Below are 17577 nucleotides of genomic sequence, written 5' to 3' on the forward strand. Positions count from 1 at the left end.
AATTTTTGTTCTTTTCATTTTATTTCTTAAGATATTTTATTTACATTGTATATATTCATGTTATTTTTACACGCATTTTGAAATGGACCCCCCTTTAAAAAAAAAGAAGAAGAAGATGGATACATCTCTGAATATAGTTAGTATCATATCTTAAATTTCAAACGTAAAATTTAGGATCCTTCGCTCGACTGCTGACATCAATTGCCTCGCACTGGAAAATCACTGATTAACTGTAATTGCGTTTCAAATAAGTTCACCAAATCTAGTGTGCTTATATTTTCTCGGCATGACACAGGTTTCCGGATTAACAGGCTCTACTGTATCATATATCGTGTCTGGGGTAACAGACACATAAAATACAAACATGTGTTCTAACGTTATGCCTGACTAATCGGAAAGAACATTTTTATCCTTCGTTAGCAGTTACTGATGAATGATTTGATAGAAGTCCATTAAACCATCTATCAAACGACAAAGGTTCTCATACAGAAATGATAAAGTCATTCATAAACTGACAATGCCATTCACAGCGAGACACCCCCCCCCCCCCCCCCCCCCCCGGAAAAAAAGCTTGCTAATTAAACCAGCGCCATATATTTTCATAGAAAATAAAAAAGCGTAAAATTATTTTAATTGCAGTATGAACAAATAGTGAATTTATGTCGAATTAAATGAAAGCAATATATGTATTAAGATAATTTTTTCTGTAAATAGATACTACAAAGTGACAATATGGCTGGAGACTTACGTAAATTCGTAATTTCATCCATGTAGACTTTCGCTCGATGAGTTGCAACATTTGAGATTTTAGTAGCTGTTGAACATCAGGACAATGAAACAAGAAGACAGTGCTATATTGTTCACATAGGCACAGTTTGAACGAAGAGAATGATAACCCCCTTCCCCTTTCATCGTCTTTCCAAAGCAGAAATTGCTGCTAAGGGCTGGATGACCTTAAAGCTGTTTGTATTGTTATATAAAACCTATGAGTTATTAAGATAAAAGAAACAAGGCATTGAAAATGTAATACCTTTAATGTGGGTACATACACATAAACTAATTCCAAGACAACAAAAACAAAGAAATCAAGGTACCGTAACAACCATTTGGCCAAATTCTTTGTGGAATAAATATTTCGAAAACATCAAAAAGAAATTGGTTGTGGCAATCCCACTTTGAACCTTGTTCTCGTACCGTTTTCAAACCAAGGAGCCCGTTAAGAAAAAAAATATTCCGTCCTCTCTGTCATAAGGATCATTAATTTGACAAAATGATGAACATCCTAAACAAGCGAGGCACACATTATATTGCCTGATTCTCTTCTCCTTGGCCGTGGCGTTTCCACCCTTAAGGATAGATTCACCATTTGGCGAAAGAAAGGCGGTGCTTGTCAAGGAACACCCTTTATTTTGCTTCTCCTTGAACACTGGAAATCAAAATTATGTCCCTCATGAGGGTAGATAAGGTTTCTCTTCTGTAGGTGTAGGATCAGTCAATATTGAAAGCATGTTGCTATGGCTACCTAAAATTTCTCTAATAGGTATATTGGTGGTGTTTCTTTCTCTTTGAATTGGAAAACGTAGTTTCTCGTTACCAAGCATCGTTTGGACCGGTTCATGCACAGTCTCTGATCCTGATGTTTGGATTAGTTCATGTCCAATCTCTGGTTCATGAATAAGGACTGGTTCTTGTGTCATTTTTGTTTTTGAATGATGGATCGGTTCATGTGTTGTTTCGGGTTTTGAAGTTTGATTCTGTTCATGTACCATATCCGGTTTTGACGTCCGGGTCGGGCCCTTTGTAATTTCTGGTATTGATTTAGTTGCTAGAGGTGGCTCTGGAGTTGACTGTGTGATACGGTCCATTAGAACACTTTTTATCATCCTTTGCTCTTTTTCTGTCATCGTGTCGCTCTTTCGGTTTGATAACCCTGAACCGACTGACTCCGGAAATACGGCCGTTTCTTCTAAACCCAGAGTTTTCAAAGGAAGTTGGGGCATGCGCTCACTGAAGCCTACACTGCCATCCACTTGAGGCGCTAATGAAGTGTATGAAGAAACCATGTTCTGTGTGTTCATTGCAAAGTTACTGTCTAACACGTCAAGGTGGTTTTCAGAAATCAAATCGATCAAATTTCTCTTTTTCACCTCCCCATTTGATGTTTTTGGTTTCATTCGAGTGTTCGATCCTTCTGGTTTCATATGAGTGTTCAGTGTTTCCGATTTCATATGAGTGTCTAATGTTTCCGATTTCATATGAGTATTCTTAGCAGAACTGTAATGACTTCTGTGAGATTTCGACTGATATTGAGTTGACTTATTCTTTTTACTTGGTGTATAAAAATGCTGTTTGTTGATTTTTCGCTGATATACAGGTTGACGCACAGAAAAATGGAATCCACCGTTCACCATTTGATTACTTCTGCGTGCGCTGTACGAACTGCGATGGTCGGAAGCAAGGTTGAATGACTTACCAGAACTTTTCTGTCTGTTGACCAATTTGAAATTTGAAACACTGTTTCTAGCTGGCGAATTGAGAACCGTATTATTTGGTCTCTTTTGCACTTTTTGCTTTGGAAGATTTCGTTTCGGGTGTGAATGACGTATTATCTGTTCTGGGTTTTTGACAGTCTCAATCTTCTTTACTTTATATACTGGATTCGAATACTCTTTTATTTCTGGTTCGTTAAAAAGTTGTGTATTTACTGTATTTCCTTTGTCAGTAGATTTCTTTTGAGCGGTGAGAATTTGTGCCTGTCGAAGGAAAATTCTTCCAAATATCTTGTAAATATCCTTTGGTTCTAACTTTTCTTTAAAATTTGGAATGTGTTTTTTTGAGAAGACGTCCTTTAATTCTTCAGGAAACAGTTTGTCAGAGATTTTGTTGCTGTATCCTAGCGAGACGTCTTTGGTTCTCTCAGGACTTTTTTGGGTATTTTTATGTAGCTCCGCTTTATGGCCACCCAAATCGATTTCCACTCTTTTTGCTGGCAATTGACTTTCATGTGAGTGCATGTTCAATGTAGTTCCATGTAAATGACTTTCGTGGGGGTGATTAGATAGGCTGGATCCAATAGAGCCATGGAATCCACTATCTTGCAGCAAAGCCTTGGAAACGTCATGATCACCAAGGTTGGAGACATGATGGCTGACAGCAATATCACTTACAGAAAATTCTGATTGATGGGACTTTTGTTTGACCATAGAAGGATGGCTACAGTAAACTCTTCGGCCATACAAAGGTTGACAAGGTCTGAAATTGTATTTTATGTAATTTGTCCTGGGTGAGTGATGGTCAGTCGTTTCTAGTGAATTAACAATTCTGTTGTCGGTGTTGTTTATGTTTTGTGTTTCTCCGGCAGATTTTACGGACAGAGGTTTGTGTGGACTATGCTTGTCCTCCACGTGTTCTTTTAGATGGCGGAGTCGGTTGATCTATAGAGAACAAAGGAAAATATTGCTTCAGTTTCAAATTTAGTTTGATTAACTATCTATACTTATAAATTAAGAAATTTTGCACATAAACTCCGAAACGGCTGCACCAGAGTTCTTACTTACTCTCTAAGAATAAACTATAGATACAAGATGATGTCCGTAAACTATATTTAGATTTCACTCGCATAGTAAGTATCGTACATGAAATTAAAATTCTACTTTCATTTTCTATAAACAACCATGAAATAGCAAAAACGTGAGTACGGTGGCGGTTTCGGTTGGCGGATTTAAGTAACTGGCAATTTTTAATGAAACTGACAACAAGCAATCGTTTATTTATTCCACAAAACGTCATCATTGAATTATTCAATAAAATCTTGATTTAAATAATATGAAAGAAATAAATTGTGATAACCGATGAAAAAGGGAAATGTGCAAATTATTTTCGCATTCACCGATCTTAATATTGACGGAAACTTCTAGAACATTATAGCATCGAGCCCATTGTTAAAAAAGAAAAACGAGGCGATTATAACTATGAGCATAAATTTTTTTTTTGGCTGAATGGTCAATGAAATAATGGTAAATCATTGATAACGTTATAAATTGTGAATGTATAAATGTATCCAAAGACTATTAGTAGGTTTTTCTAATAAATTTATCGGTAAAATTTGTATATTTCTCACTGAGAGCATCGTGGCAACGAACCCGAAGTACAATTTGTACTTCGTAATAAAACTGCTTACATGAAAAAAAGCAAATAAATGAATATTAGATTCAAATACAATTAAAGCTGTTAAAATTTTGTACTTTAATCGATACTTTTCAGCTTTTATTTCTGTATACAGTCTTTTGTATCAAATACTCGGCGTATTTATAGGGCGTTAAAAGCTTATGTAAAAAAAATTAAAAATCAATTTATTAGTTAAATATGCATATTCGTTGCTTCTGTCCTTGACGAAATAATAGCACCAGAAGTACAATATCCATTAAATAGTATAACAGGTTACACAATAAACGTCAATCAATGAAATTGTTATTTTCAAGTTTTTACAAAAAAAGGGATGGGGGTGGGTGGGTGGGTTGGAGATGTACATCTACTTCTGCTCCAAAACTAAATGCGAGATTTTAAACGAAGTATTTCTTCCTGCTATAAGCCTGTAGGCTGTCGGTAGAAACTACAATATATATTATTGGAATTTTTCTGTCGGTAGAGGTATAAATTCGATTCCCCGCGCTTGCGCGGGATTTCAGCTAGTTTAATTATATTTCAAGAAAACGTCTTCATAAGGTTTTAGTACCTGATCTTGCGTGATTGTTATCCCTTCGTGCATAACGTACCACGAAACAGACTCGTAACAGGGAGGTGTGGTCAGACTTCCGGCATAATGATAGTATCTGGATGTATCGTTTGGAAGCATATCGATAGGTCTTAACCCGGTTACAATTGTTTTGTGGTCTAGAAAAAAAATAAGATGAAAATATGAAATATTTGCAAACTCTTCAAAAATTATGTGTCTCAACTATATGAAATGAATTTGTCTGCGGTTTGAAGCTGAAGAATATACCGTATTCTGTTACTTGATCAAGAGCCGTGGCTACCAATTCAAATGCGTGGTTCTTTTCCTCGGATATCTGAAACAATTTAATCATCACTTATTTTTTTAAGAGAGACTCTTCAGTGATTGAATTATTAAACATAAACAGAATATATTCACTAGTTGCATATAATTTTAATGGTAAGATGCCCTTAGCCTACATCTGCAAATATTCCTATTACAACTAGTCCGTCTGGTTGCTTCTTTGCCTCAGCAAGCGTAGCATATTTTGTATTGTAGTGGACGATGTGAACCTATAGGAAAAAGCATAAATTTCTTATAAATTCTTAAACAGTAAATATGATTTTGTCACTCCCTATAGTTGTATAAATACGAACCTCCAGGGGATGATGATGGTTGTCGAGTACGTGCTCTGAACCAATGTTGTTTTCTGAACCCCAATGAAAATGAATCTCCACTGCTCGATACAGTTCACCCAAATTCGAGCCACGAAGGTAAATTTCGTCATCAATTGCCATACTAGCTGTTTTATGAATGTAACAAATCAAATAGCATTAAGGAAGCAGTTTATATGGGTATCTCAGTGCAATTTGCTCACAATACATTTTCGAGAAAAGTTACGTGTATTTTTTTCTTCATATTTCGGAAAACAATAATTCGCAGAAAAATGGCCACCTGTGTGTCCGTTGTTCCTGAGATGCAGAAAAGCTGGCTGCATTCCGTCTCCGCTTAATTTGTCATAGTTGATGAACTGGAATTCTGGGAGCCACGTGACATGTTGAATGTCTGCTGTTCTGATGTGAATAGGAGACTGTCGTCTGCCAGCACACTGCGGGAAATACTCAGGCCAATGGTCAGGACCTGTGGTTAAGAGCTATGTTTAATACTCAGTCTACTATCTCCAATAAATGTATAGATTACAGCTTCATTGATGTAGAAGATGGATATAAAATTATAGAGAAGGTAAATAGGAAACCATACTATTATGTTGTAAATTTTGAATTTACTAGGGGGAGGTCAATGCAAAATTTACAACATGATATAAAGAAGATGGGTGAACAAGGCGGGCGAAGTGCCTATAGTGCGACAAGCATGAAGTGAAAAATAAAATCTCAATTATATCCAAATTTTCTTTGATATTTCATCTAACATTAAAGTATACTTTATGTAAAATCTTTATAATTTACAAAAATCTCGCAAAGACTGAAATTATTTGCCTACGAAATAGCATACACACACTAAAGAGGACAAAAAGGGTCATTTTCTCACACTTAAACAAAATTTTTCAATATGAGTGGGTCTTCGCTCCATTTTTTTGAAAGTTAATCCTAAAAGTTTGCATAAAAATATGCAAAGACCCACTATACCTTAAAAGTACACTTTTATGACAAAGCATTCGCATCTTTCCGAAAAATACTTGAAGTCCATTAAGTCAAGGGTCATGTCACAAACATGATTTAAATGCCACAATTCATCAGGAGCTGTGTAGCGTAGTGGTTAGCATGTTAGTCTCAAAGCAATATGATACTCCGGATTTTTATTGTTAGGGGTTCGAATCCCGCGAATATCATTTTATATTTTTAATAAAAGAATAATTTTTTCCAAGATTTTTTTTTCTCAGAAAAGTTTTGTGGATCATAATTTCATAAATTTCAATAATGAGAACTTCACTTTGAATACTTAATTCACAAATTGAATATAATTTTTTGAATAGCTGAAGCTATAGGCATTCTGCACGCCTTGTTCACCCATCTTCTTTTGCATTTACCTCCCCCTAGTAAATTCAAAATTTACAACAATGATAATACGATCATTATCCCAGAAATTTGTATTGTTAAGAAGACAACACACGAAGTTGGGGGTAAAAGACATGGAATAGGAAACCAATGGACTACCATAAAATTAATTGAAGATGTTACCCGTAGATCCCCCGTAGCTCCATTTGAAGTTTTCTACATCTCTACTGGGCGTGTTCTGTTTGGTTTCCAGGAGTCTTTGATCAAGAGTGACAGGTACTTGGTTTCCAGTTCCTAAAAATAAATCCTTCAGTTAGTAGCAAGTTGGATATATATATATACGTATAATGTACAATGTATCAATTAATGGAGTGGTAATTTTGTGAATGAACTGTGTAAAGAAATTTTGATGTTTTGAGTCAGAGTGGTGAGATTACTACGTTGGTTTACATCTTGCTATTTACCTCGAATATATGTTTAATGGTCTATAGACAGAAAGTCATAACATTTCATACTGTTTGTACGGTGATGCAAGGGTTATACATGTAACTTTAATGTGTTTTACCAATTGAAATGTTGGACTAAGGATAAATAACACGCACAATTTTTTTTTCTTCAGAAAGCAGCAATATATCTCACAGACTTATATTCATATAGGTAACCTGAATAATCTTTGCCTGGGTAAGTGTGAAAATTTTGTAAGATTTTGTAATAATTTTTTAAAAAGTATGCAAACTTTTGTGTAGAATTACATTGGAAACAGCACAAAATGGCATATATTTCAGCCCCAGAGAAAACTTACGATTTCTTTATATTTTAGGGATTTATTATGTCATTTCTAAAGTGAATTAAGTCATTTCTAAACATTATGGAAAGTGCAAATAAGACCGTGATGTGTAACACTACAATCAGGAAATGAGATAAAATGTTTCAAAACATGAATTCATTCATTAAATTTTTACAATTAATAAATATACATATAATTATAGGAAGATTATGAAATTTTGGGTTTTGGTGTGACAGAAAACATGGGAATCTTTGACCCTTGGCACGAAACCTGACAAATAAAATAGAATATTCTATAAAAAAGTAATCCTCAATGACAGTTAACAGAATTTTAATCATAGGTGCAAAAATGAATTTATTATCTGCATTAAAATGATCTTTTTATGATTTATTTTATTCCAGCAATTTTTGCGCATGTCCTTTATTTCAAATACCTCTGTGCAAAGTCACAGTTTAGATTTAATCTGAAAACTCGTTTGCAATTAGATAATGACATAAAATTTAATGAATCTGACATATAATAAAACTACTGTTTAGGAGGGCTTTATGCTTTATGCACTAGATGACAATTTTTTTTATTTTTCAATGTTGAAAATATATATTCTCTATACTTTAAATAAAATACTTTATTCACAAAACACAGCGATCTAAGAGCTTTGTTTAATAATATTTTTTTTTAAATCAGAAATTTGTCCTGACATACAGGAAATTACATAAGTTTAGCAATCGTTTTTAATGCTAGGAATGATATAAGGGTATCTTGATTTTCTCCACATTTAAATGAGCAATATGTACTAATTTTGTTTGTAGAAAATTTTCATTCCCTTTAGCGCTTTGAAAGTCTAGTTTTTTGATAATTTACGATGACAATTTTTTTTTCCTTCCGATGAAGACAGGAAATAAAGACGTGTCAGTTAGCTGATAGAAGATATGATAGAAGATAGCTGTCATTTAGAGTTTCTACGTGAACTGGGAAGAGTTCATGTCCTCTAGGGTTGAGAGATGGTCACTTGCCCCCCCCCCCCCCCTTTTAAGTAACTCGGTTGCAGACTCACGCATGCATAACTTGACCACAGACTCCCTTTCTCAAAATCATGAATGTGAAGTGCACTTAATATTCTTGGTTCGAAAAATAAAGTCGCCTGTTTTTAACTGCCTTCTGGGTTCTTTCGTTATCGAATATTTGTTCTAAATTTCTTGTTTTCCAAATTCAGCGAGCATGCATGTATGAATTTCTAGTCATATGTCCTCTGAGTTGTATAACGAATTAATTTAGTTTAATAGCGATTTTAGGACCATGAGAGAGAGAGAGAGAATTGTTTATTACAAAAAGAACTAAGAAAGGAAATAAATGCATATACGGTTTATATATATATATATATATATATATATATATATATATATATATATATATATATATATATATATATATATATATATATATATATATATATATATATATATATATATTAGGGATGTCAAATTGGTCAATTTTTGATAATCGGTTACTCGGACGTTTTTCCGATCGAGTACCCGGGTACTCGGTCAAAACGAAAATACAAGACAGTGTGTTAATCTTCTTGAGCCCGGTTAAGTTCTGTTAAATCCCAAACCTGTTTTATCACGTTTATAAATGTATATAAACAACTGAGTCAAAGGGAAATGATTTTTTGGTACCAAATTTATTTATCAAATAAAGACACGATTAATACATTAAAAAAAAAATAAAAACGGTTTACAGTTCTTGTTTATGACCTATTTCATCAACGCAAAAAAAGAAGACAATCTGTTACGTAGTTTTGTGATGTTAGACAAACGAAAGAGAAGGAAAAGACGTTGTTGGGTGGGATCGCTAATCTAATATTATTTCATAATTTGGTTGTTTCCCACTAAACCTACTACGCAAATTGACTTTCAAATTTTTAAAAATCTTTAGTTATTTCTAAACATTTCTTCACTTTTGAAGTGGGTAGCGGTATTTCTATGCAATTAAATAATTTAAAAACGATTTGAATATAATAGACCATACTTAAACGATGTTTACTGAAAACAATCATTGAAGCCATCCAAAAATTAAGGACCACAATATATATATATATAATATAACTTGAATAATAATACTAAATATGTTAACTTGGGAGGTTCGGGTAATAAAATAAGATGAATTTTATTGTTTGAATTTAAAGTTATCGCATATTTACGTGCATGACATTCCATTTAAACATGTTTAATTTTGAGTGAGTAATAGTATACATGTGCATAGTTAAATTAAACAAGGCTTGAATTCACTGTTTGATAAATTATTGTTTTTTAAATTAGAAATACTTAAAAACTCGGTTATGTCTTAATAAGTGTCCAAACGAACTTGCCTGGTAAGAATTTTGGAAATCTGAGAATTGTAATACTAGACTCAAATGGTATTCTAGAATACTTTATATTTTCTCTTGATTTACAAAACTTTTGGTAAAAATCTCATAAAGTTCAGGACTATAAAAATTATATTAAAAAAACAACTGAAGCCAACTACTGTTCATTTTCCTAAAAAAAAGTTCTTTGTTTTGTTTACTTTTCAAATTGTATTTTACGAGGCACGAAAACCTTTTTGAAACATAGTGTGACTTTGCGGGGTACATTAAAATAATAATAATAAACAATAAAACTTACCATACTGTTCGGCAAGCTTTGAATCATATTGACAGAGCATGCGCAACATGTAGGAGAGAAGAATGCACAAGTCACAATTCATCGTGAGTGGATCAGTTCTACCCCTGTTTGGAAATGAAAAAAAAAGTTTCACAAGTAAATGGAGTATTACCCCGTCCGGTTTAAGTTCTGTCCCTTTTTCAAATGCTTTGCCGCCTGTCGACCATATTCTCATATATCCTACACGGTTGCTAATTTACATAGACCTGAGGGCAATTTATGCATAAAAATCATGGACTTTTCAGTAAATGTTGACGTGAGATGCAGACAATAACTTTCAAATTAAATATAACTGACAGGAGCCTCTTGAAATAAGACAAAATGACAAAAAATTACACAGAGAAACAATAAGTGACGCTAATTTACACAACTGAATACAATAATGAAGGAAATTAAAAATAGCGTGCGATTATCCATTTTAAATTAGAATTTATATTGATAGATACACTAGTTTGTAGTTTTATATGCAATATCTTAATCAACCACGCAATGACGCTCATCAAATTAGAATAAACATGGAATTGATTTGTTTTACAACCACACACCTAGATGTACTTATTCAGATTTTATAAGTTAATTGAAAAAAAATTTAAAAAATGAATTTTCTTATAGTTTATCAAGAAAGTCATAGACTTTTGAATAAAATTACTGAAATTCATGACATATAAAGATTTATCCATTTATTGTACATATCGGTACTCGCTGCTCAGGGTTATCTTTTTTTTTCCAATGAGGGTTTTCTAAAATTGATTACTTCTCAATGAAGCAAAATATTACAACACAATTTGGCACCTGAAATGATGTAACAATACTAAATTTGATCGTTTAAATTTTTTTTTATTTAAGCGCCATTTAATACACATACAAATGTATTATTAAAGACATTATAAAGTATATTGTTAGCGATTTTTTTTTCCATTTTGACCGTACTCCTGGACTTATATATATATATATATATATATATATATATATATATATATATATATATATATATATATATATATCATGACATATTTAATTTTTTTTATTCAAATTACTTGAATTTATACTTGACGTTGAATAAAAAAGTAATGACAAAAGTCAATTATTTGAAGATAGGTACAATTATTTGAAGATAGGTTCAAATATTTGATATATTTTAATATGGCGTTCCATATGTCTGTGTTAAGTTCGGACGGGTTTGAATTCCGCATCGACTACAAGGCGAAAGGGGCGAAAATAAAACCCTGTACAGAGTATGTTCAGCTTCGTTATTTGGCTCTCCATCATGTAAAAGACGAAATGATAATTGTTTTGCATTTTGTCAAATTGTACACCAGTTTATATTTCGAATTGCAAATGAAAATCATTGAAACCATTACATAAATATATTTATAACATGAGTCATGCAGAAATATCAAAATAGATTTCAATATCGCTAATATGTTTTTATAGTCAGTTATAATTAAGCTAAACAATCTTATGTATCTTGTCACTAGATATGTATGTTTGTGTTTGATCTTTTGTGGCACATTTAATTTTCAAAGAGAAAAACCTATCATTTGTGATGGACTATTCAAATTTTCTATAAAAAGGGAAAAATTCGAACACATGCATGCATCATCAAGATTAAATTAAAACAATCAATGTACAGAAATATCTTCATTTGAAAGTGAAATTGCCTATTTAGTGAGATGAGTCAAACATACGTATACTCATTGAAAGATATCACCAGAAATTAACTTTAAAATACTTGTGTCTCTGTTCATTAACATGCCTTTTCTTTGCTCTAGAATTCGTTCCACATAACAGGAGAAAAAAGGTGTAAATATAATATGTTGTACTGATTTAGAATAGTTAAGGATATCCGCTCCTCAGCCAGGAAGGATAACTCTTAAATTCTTATTTAATTAAAAAAAGGATCAAAATTAAGCTTGAAATTCAAATCTTCGTGCAACAATTTTCATTTCATGCATCTCAATATGATTGAAGGTTCTTTGAAGTCTAAGAAACTGTATTGTAAAACTATATAAAAAAATTCTTCATAATTATCTATTTTTTATAATGTGTTATTGTTTTAAGAACCTATGAAATTTTACTTGTATTTTATAATTTCTTAAGATTTCAAGTGTCAACATACAATTTTACTTGTATGTTATAATTTCTTTAGATGTCATGTGTCAACTCATGTTCTATGTGCCATTTCCTGAATATACAAACAAACAAGCAAAAAGTTGACATTTTACCCCCATAAAAGTACAAAAGTAAATACATCTTTAGAGAAATCAAATTTTCTTTAATCTAGCCTTAGATATACCAATGCTTATTATCCATAATATGAAATTAGAAGTGATCTGTGATGTTTTCCCATGATAGCACAAACTTTTTACACTATGTGTTGTAAAATAACATCGTCTGTTAACATGGCAACAAGGACAAAAAGCACAACTGAATTTTGATTGATTTACGTTTATGTTGTCAACTATAGTAATGAGCAAAGTTTTATCAAAATCGGTGACCAAGCCCCCCCCCCCCCCCAAAAAAAAAAAATTTAAGTGGTTATAGAGAATTGCGCTTTAAATCTGCATGAGAGACATAAATGTGGTATGCCTCCGCTGAAAGGTCCTTTACATCGTATACCCAGGCGCGGATCCAGGATTTTTTTCCGGGGGGGGGGGGGTTCACCCCAATCAAAAAAATCCCAACCCAGAAAATTTCTTGACAAGCATAAAAAAAAGAAAGAAAGAAAGAAAAGGTAAAGTCCATTCCCAACCATGCAAAAAAGCCTATATGATGGGGACCACGTTTTCTAGGGGGTGGTGGTCCAAAGTCATTTTTTATTTGCTTCAGAATATACATATTATAACTCTGCAAATTCTAAGGGGGTGTCTGGACCCCCTCTAGATTCGTGCATGATACCCGATCTTCTGCTGACAGTAGCACATATTCATAAAAAAATGTTTACAAGTTGAGGATATGTCTTAGCACTCAACCATTGGCAAGAATCACAGGCGTGGTGGAGGGGGGGGGGGTAGGAGGATGAGAAGTATAAATTATCTGTTTTTGCAATTCTGTAAATAAAGGGACAATAGTACAGTGTCTGAGAGTATGAACTGTTTTTTCCTGTCTGCAACCTTACATAGCACATTTAATCAAATGATCTAGTTGTACCATAAGTAACTCAGTTGCACCTGAGTGTAAAAACGTGTGTACAAGTCTCTGCTATATTACAGTGTAAAAATTTGCAAGCACACAGGTATATGTATAATTAATTATGTGCATGTTGTAGTTCTAAGTACATGTATAATAATTGTATGATCGGTTGATGAACATATGCATATCTAATCCAATTCTGCTTTATGGGGAAATCTGAATTTACGAGTACTAGATGCCCAGAAACAGCTATTGCGTGTTCTATTTTTGCTTGATTTGTCAAGTGGTGAATCCCAAAGTCAGGTGGAAATAGACAATGTGGTGACATTTGGCACATAAATCCCCAAAATAATATGTGAACGTCCTGTATCAATATGAGGCTTCCTAGATGGTGACAGCGAATTTTAACGCAGAACGATTTTTTTAGAAGCAAGAATTTGGCCGTAAAAAGACGCAAGAATTTTGACGTAAAAGAGAATTTTTTTTCTCTCTCTCGCAGCGAAGTATATTTCAGAGGTGGATTTTGATTTAAAAAAGAAAAAAACACAAGTATAAAAAGTTTAAACAAAATGACTTGACTATGCATGATGAGCATAAAGGCTATAGCCAGGATTTCCGCAATTCTGTCCGCTTGAAAAGCAAACTTTCAAATTTTAATTGAATAACTATTTAGGTCCGTAATCCATATGATATGTCGTACTTAATGATATCAGTAAATTCGAATTCCAACAAAATGACTGTGTTTAAGCTTAATCAATAAGTACTCCATCTTGAAATCTTAAATGCAAAATGAGTTCATTTTGTCAATGACACATACCAACCATACTATCTGATTAACAATACAAGAACGTGAATGTCTTTTATCTTTTTGAATGACATACAGTAGATGATAAACACTGTGCACACATTGTTTAAAATGCATTTTTCAGGAAGTAATGAATAAAGTATAAGGGAATCCCCATTTTGGCCATTATCATTTTTGCTCCAAATATGTAAAGATTTGGACATTCTGTCGCATATTTAAATTTCATATTCTAATTGACGACAATAGAGAATTTCAATCACAGTGCACAGAAACAAAAGGAAGGAAATTTTAACTGTCACTAATTCATATCTATTATTTAAAGAATTGCTATTTTATTTTTATGGGTTTATGGCTATTTACCTCAAGCAACAGGTGCTCCCTATGCACACAGGAAAATGACTCTTATTTATTCCAAGAAAATAAATTCTTTAAATCGTAACACCACGTAACTCAAAAGCATTTGTTATAACACGGAAAGAGATCAATGATTTAAACACCGAAAATTACTGAATACTATATCATTAATCATCTTTGAAAACCAAGGTTTTTTTTCGGGCCGCTACGCTTCCTAGAAATCCTTGGCAGATTATGCGCGGACCGAAAACCGTCGGCTTGCAAAAATTAACTTGAGACTTTAAGGATCCTCTATACACTGATGACTTTTTTTTTTACTTTGAGAAAATTATTTAGCGTAAAAGAGTACATATTAAAATCATCTAATTTGTATTTAACATAGGGTGCCTGCCTTTTTTTAACCAGGAAAAATCTTCATAGACGACGGAGTGCTGATAAAGAAAAATAGCATTTGCTTACTCAAATGAGGAAAATACATGCAAATAAAGTTTTCAGTTACTCCATTTTGGTCTAATAAATTGCTTAGAATACTTAAATTACTTACAATTTATATAATACAGTGGAAATTGCAATTTATTCTATTTTAGATCAAATGTTGGGTCAGTCTAACTACACAAAAGTACCTAGAAATTAGTGTGCAGTGTAGAGAGGGTCCTTAAGGACGTTCGATCCTCAGCTTTTGAGCAGATTTTGGTCTGGAGCTTTATTTCTAAAATTCTGCATTATTTTTAAGTTCTAACATTAAATCTGGATTCTACAATGCAAATTATACTATATCCAATGAAAAAACGCGATTAAATTCCATTCAAATAGGATTAAGCCAGGAACTATATTTTGTGGCGGAAGATTTTTTAGAAGAAAATGATCATTTTTTCCCTTTTGAAATATATACAGTAGTGTTAAGTTTAGATTCCTATTTTTCCATGCTGGTTGCACACAGAGCTATTTTGTGCATTGAAATGTTTAATGCTGGTTCTAAAATATTAATTAAATCAGTTTTTGTGAATTCTATCATCATATTGTGACAAATATAGAAAATATATTCTGAAACTCCTGGAAAAAATTGAGCCAATTTTATCATAAAATTAAAAGTTTTTTAGTAATATCTAAAAATAATATCATAGACCTCCACTTTTGATTTTCTTTTCTGAATATATAAGATAACTCTGATCAATCTACTTAAATTCAGCAAAAGTTTAAGACTTTAAAATATTTTCCTTGCTTGTTCAATTTTTAATGCCCGAAAAATGACATTTTGTGAGTGCAGAAAGGTCAAATAATTGATTATGCGAAGCAATTTGAAAATTTTTCTTTGTCACAATTTTAATGTCTTTTTAAAGAGAGAATAATAGCATACTTTGTCCCATGATTTATTTGGATAAAAAATATTGGAGGGAAAACGTCGAAGATGTTATTTTTGATTAAGACACAAATTCAGTGCAAAAAGGTCATTTTAAATGTACTGTAGCGCCAAAAGAAGCATATTGACCCCCATTTTTTGTTTTGATTTTTAATTAAGCTGTGTGTGTAGAAGCTAAAAATATACTTGACAAAAAAAGTTTAAGACTTTAAATATCAGGATCCAACGTCGTTAAGGATATTAGTGTACAGCTTTTCTTTTAGGCGGATGAATTCAATGATTTTGATTAACAGTTATTGTGGTTGATACCAGTTAAAATTTTGAAATGTGATTAATTTCGATATATTTTTGAGAAACCTGTTCTAGCGCATTTTACATTCAAATAAAAAAACCCATTTTGACTAACTACTAGTATATTTACTGTATATTATTATTTATATTGAATACACTGTACTTATACTGGTATCTTTCATATTGCAGTAAAAGAAAAGAATGTTTGATAAATAAATCCTTAATATTTTCAATATCTATCGGATGAAAATAATTCCTTACAAGTAGAAGCTCTACCATTCCATGATTTTTAAAAAAAAAAAAATATATCAGTTGTATATTTTTTTTTTAAAAAAAGAAGGATTGCACAGCAGTAAGAAAGGGAAAGATAAGAAAAGGAGGAGGCTTTAACATAAATAATCTAACTCATTTTATCAAAGAAAAAATATTTTATACATACTTTTGATCTTTAAAAGAGAACACATTTCATCCAACCGAATCATTCCTGGAAACAAATTAGTGGCCAAGCTAGACCATTTTATTGGAAAAAACGATGACGACAGCATATCAATGAGAGGGAGTGAGTCGTCAATAGGGCAATCGCTGGTCGCATAACTTTTTGTTCCACATAACACTGTGTCGTGTGGGGATACGAGAGAAATCATGCCTTGTTTGCAGAATAATGCATGACTCTTCAGTTGATGACTTTAGTTTATGCAGAGACTAGGCGAGACATATTTTTGCTCGTGTTGGTCTGCATGACGTAAAATTTACATGTAAGCTAAAATTGTAGTAATACCCTGACCAGTCATTGTGGTTGGGTCCAGAAAATGGGTGAAAAGGACAGCTGCCTACACTTGGACCGAGGGTTTTTAAAACATAAAAAGGCAAAGTTGAAAAAGATCCATTAAATAAAAGTCTTGTACGATTAAATCATCAACGGGTTGTTGGTCAGATTTTGTGGATATACTTTTAAAAAATCCCGTAGATCATTAACTGGTAATCATTATACATGTATTCTTTCCATGCGCTGATCCACGATTTTTTTTTTATTTTTGGAAAGGGAAAGGGGGGGGGGGGGGTCCACACGAACTCAAACTAATTTCGGAATCAAAAATTTTCTGATAAGGAAAAAAAAATCAACTTGCCCAAACCTGAAAAAAACCTATTTTGTGTGGATGAGGTTTTTTTTTGGGGGGGGGGGGGGGCTTAGGAAGACAAGACTTTCTCTTTCTAAATTATTCGGCTTACCATTCATTCTTGACATTCTTGTAAAAATCTCTTTTGGTGTTTGTATATGAAAGAGGAGAGTTGAGTAGAAAATTTAATGTGAATTTGACATCAATATGAGGATAACTATACATGCAGTCCATCTTGGGGAAAAAGAAAAAAAAGAAAGCTAGTTAACATAAAATATAAGAACTAAAGAAAATAACAA

General features: G+C 32.6%; 2 protein-coding genes across 2 annotated transcripts in view; one reads left to right on the plus strand and one right to left on the minus strand.

Annotated features, from left to right (window-relative positions):
* The window catches only part of LOC133205829 (uncharacterized), a 115123-nt gene that overhangs the window by 68418 nt on the left and 29128 nt on the right, over window positions 1-17577 (plus strand). The gene's annotated exons all lie outside the window — the stretch shown is intronic.
* LOC133205170 (uncharacterized) lies at window positions 1046-10325 on the minus strand. The gene is made up of 8 exons (XM_061340917.1): window positions 10180-10325; window positions 6913-7023; window positions 5669-5854; window positions 5371-5516; window positions 5194-5286; window positions 5003-5069; window positions 4736-4893; window positions 1046-3434 (listed from the first exon to the last, which is right to left on the minus strand). The coding sequence occupies exons 1-8, from the start codon at window positions 10259-10261 to the stop codon at window positions 1449-1451; spliced, it is 2829 nt and encodes a 942-aa protein (XP_061196901.1). The 5' UTR covers window positions 10262-10325; the 3' UTR covers window positions 1046-1448.

This window comes from Saccostrea echinata, unplaced genomic scaffold, assembly GCF_033153115.1.
Source record: "Saccostrea echinata isolate AGI-Se365-2 ecotype Australia unplaced genomic scaffold, CSIRO_AGI_Sech_v1 ptg000054l, whole genome shotgun sequence".
NCBI lineage: Eukaryota > Metazoa > Mollusca > Bivalvia > Ostreida > Ostreidae > Saccostrea > Saccostrea echinata.

Excerpts from the sequence above, each read along its gene's own strand:
- LOC133205170 (XM_061340917.1), bottom strand. The coding sequence starts at position 10,261 with ATGAATTGTGACTTGTGCATTCTTCTCTCCTACATGTTGCGCATGCTC. Across the intron at positions 7,024-10,179 it reads AAAGCTTGCCGAACAGTATG|GAACTGGAAACCAAGTACCT; the intron begins GTAAGTTTTATT and ends ATTTATTTTTAG. Across the intron at positions 5,517-5,668 it reads CAGGAACAACGGACACACAG|CTAGTATGGCAATTGATGAC; the intron begins GTGGCCATTTTT and ends TTCATAAAACAG.